At 54.7% G+C, this 1,612-nt stretch overlaps 1 protein-coding gene across 1 annotated transcript; it reads right to left on the reverse strand.

Moving 5' to 3' along the window:
• Positions 1-270: 270 nt before the first annotated feature.
• Positions 271-825, reverse strand: Ubl4b (ubiquitin like 4B). Its single transcript, XM_038310842.1, has one exon. It carries the CDS (start codon positions 823-825, stop codon positions 271-273), a length of 555 nt encoding a protein of 184 aa, XP_038166770.1.
• Between the last annotated feature and the right edge of the window lie 787 nt (positions 826-1,612).

Below are 1,612 nucleotides of genomic sequence, written 5' to 3' on the forward strand. Positions count from 1 at the left end.
GCTCCCCCGAGAGCTGGGGTGAACTTTGACAGTCCCTGTAGGTACCTTGGCTCATCCAGAACTCTTGCAGCAGAGACTGATGGTGCTAGAATCATTCGCACTTCAGACGAGGACCTACAGGCTAGAGGGTGTAGAAGGATCCCGATACCCTCCAGCTCCTTCAAGGTTCAATAAGAGGGATGAATGCGACTCCATTGGGAGAAGGAAAATGAGAGACATCACCCGAGAACACGGAAGAATCAGGCCGGGGGAAGTTTAGTGAGCAAAAGACTAGGATGGACCAGTTTGCTGATCAGCCTTTTTCCCATTCTTCTCTTCCTCCTTCTCTTCTCTGGCTCCTTCATCATGTCGTTGGAGCTCTGAGGCAGCAGCCAGGTCCTCCTTTTCCTCGGCCAGCTCTTCAAGCTGCTGCAGCGCCAGGAGCCGGCCCACCAACTGCTCCAGGGCCTCCAGGCTCAGCCTCTGCAGACGCTCCTCATGCTCTTGCCTCACCAGCGCCAGCACCGCCTTGGCATCCTTAGGCCCAAAATGTTTGCCTAGGACCTGGCTCAGCTGGAGCCACAGGGGCTGGGGCGGGTGGGTCTTGTCCGGCGCTGCCTCCTCTGGAGGCCGCATGATGACATTGATGGAGGCATTGGGCCCGATGCTGTAATCCGAGAGGTGTTTGTCATCATCCAGGAGCTGGCCCCGGAACAGCAGGTGCTGCTGCTCCGCTGGCACCTGCAGGTGTTGAGAAACCAGCTTCTTCAGTGTGGCCACACTCTCTTTTCCAGATACCTTCAGGCTGCATCTCCGGCCCAGGAGCAGTTTTACTGTGAGGAACATTGGGCCAGAGAGAAATCAGGAGGGATCCATGCTCTGGGAGTTGCCCTGAAGGTAGAGGGCCCTATAGGTGACTCTGTCACGAGAGGGCCACTGCTCCCAGCAGGGCAAGGGCCTGGTCCACGTGGGCAGCCACTAGCTAATGCTCAGTGATGTCACAATGTCGTGGGAGGGCTCATTTACATGGCAGAACTCTAGGGACAGCAGAGGGACATTGTAAACATAAAGCGTCTCTCCTATGAGAAAGAGGGGAGAAGAGGTGGGGCGGGGAGTGTGAAGTGACCAGGAAATAAAATGTAAAGAGAGCTGAAACAGAGAAAGAGAAACGGAAAAGGCACCATGACAACAGCATTTCTGCCGATTTTCTCAGCACAAGCCTTGGGTACTTTCTTGATGTCAGCGGGAGAGACCACAGAGCCAATTCCAGCACCAAAAGACAGGTCAGGAGCACTAATGGTGTCTGTCTTATCACCCATAGCCTCAACTTAATCCACACGACCTACAAGATGCTTTGATAATTACTGCCTGTGGGAGGGGAATGTGCAGGCTCGTTCACTCCTACAGCCAAGAGGCACGTAGCTGTGTCTTCACGGTGGCCTCGCCTTGCCTCCTGAACCGACATCTACTCGGTATCTTCTGTGTGCCAGGCACTAAGCAGACTCGGGTGCGCAGAGGCACATAAGGGGCAGGATGCTTGTTCGGCATCTGAGTGTTGTATTTCCCTGCAGCGCGTTGTTGATCTCGAGCTAAACCCTTTGCAGGTGTTGCCAGGAGTTAGCCTACAAGGACA

The sequence above is a fragment of the Arvicola amphibius genome, chromosome 14 (assembly GCF_903992535.2).
Source record: "Arvicola amphibius chromosome 14, mArvAmp1.2, whole genome shotgun sequence".
Taxonomy (NCBI): domain Eukaryota; kingdom Metazoa; phylum Chordata; class Mammalia; order Rodentia; family Cricetidae; genus Arvicola; species Arvicola amphibius.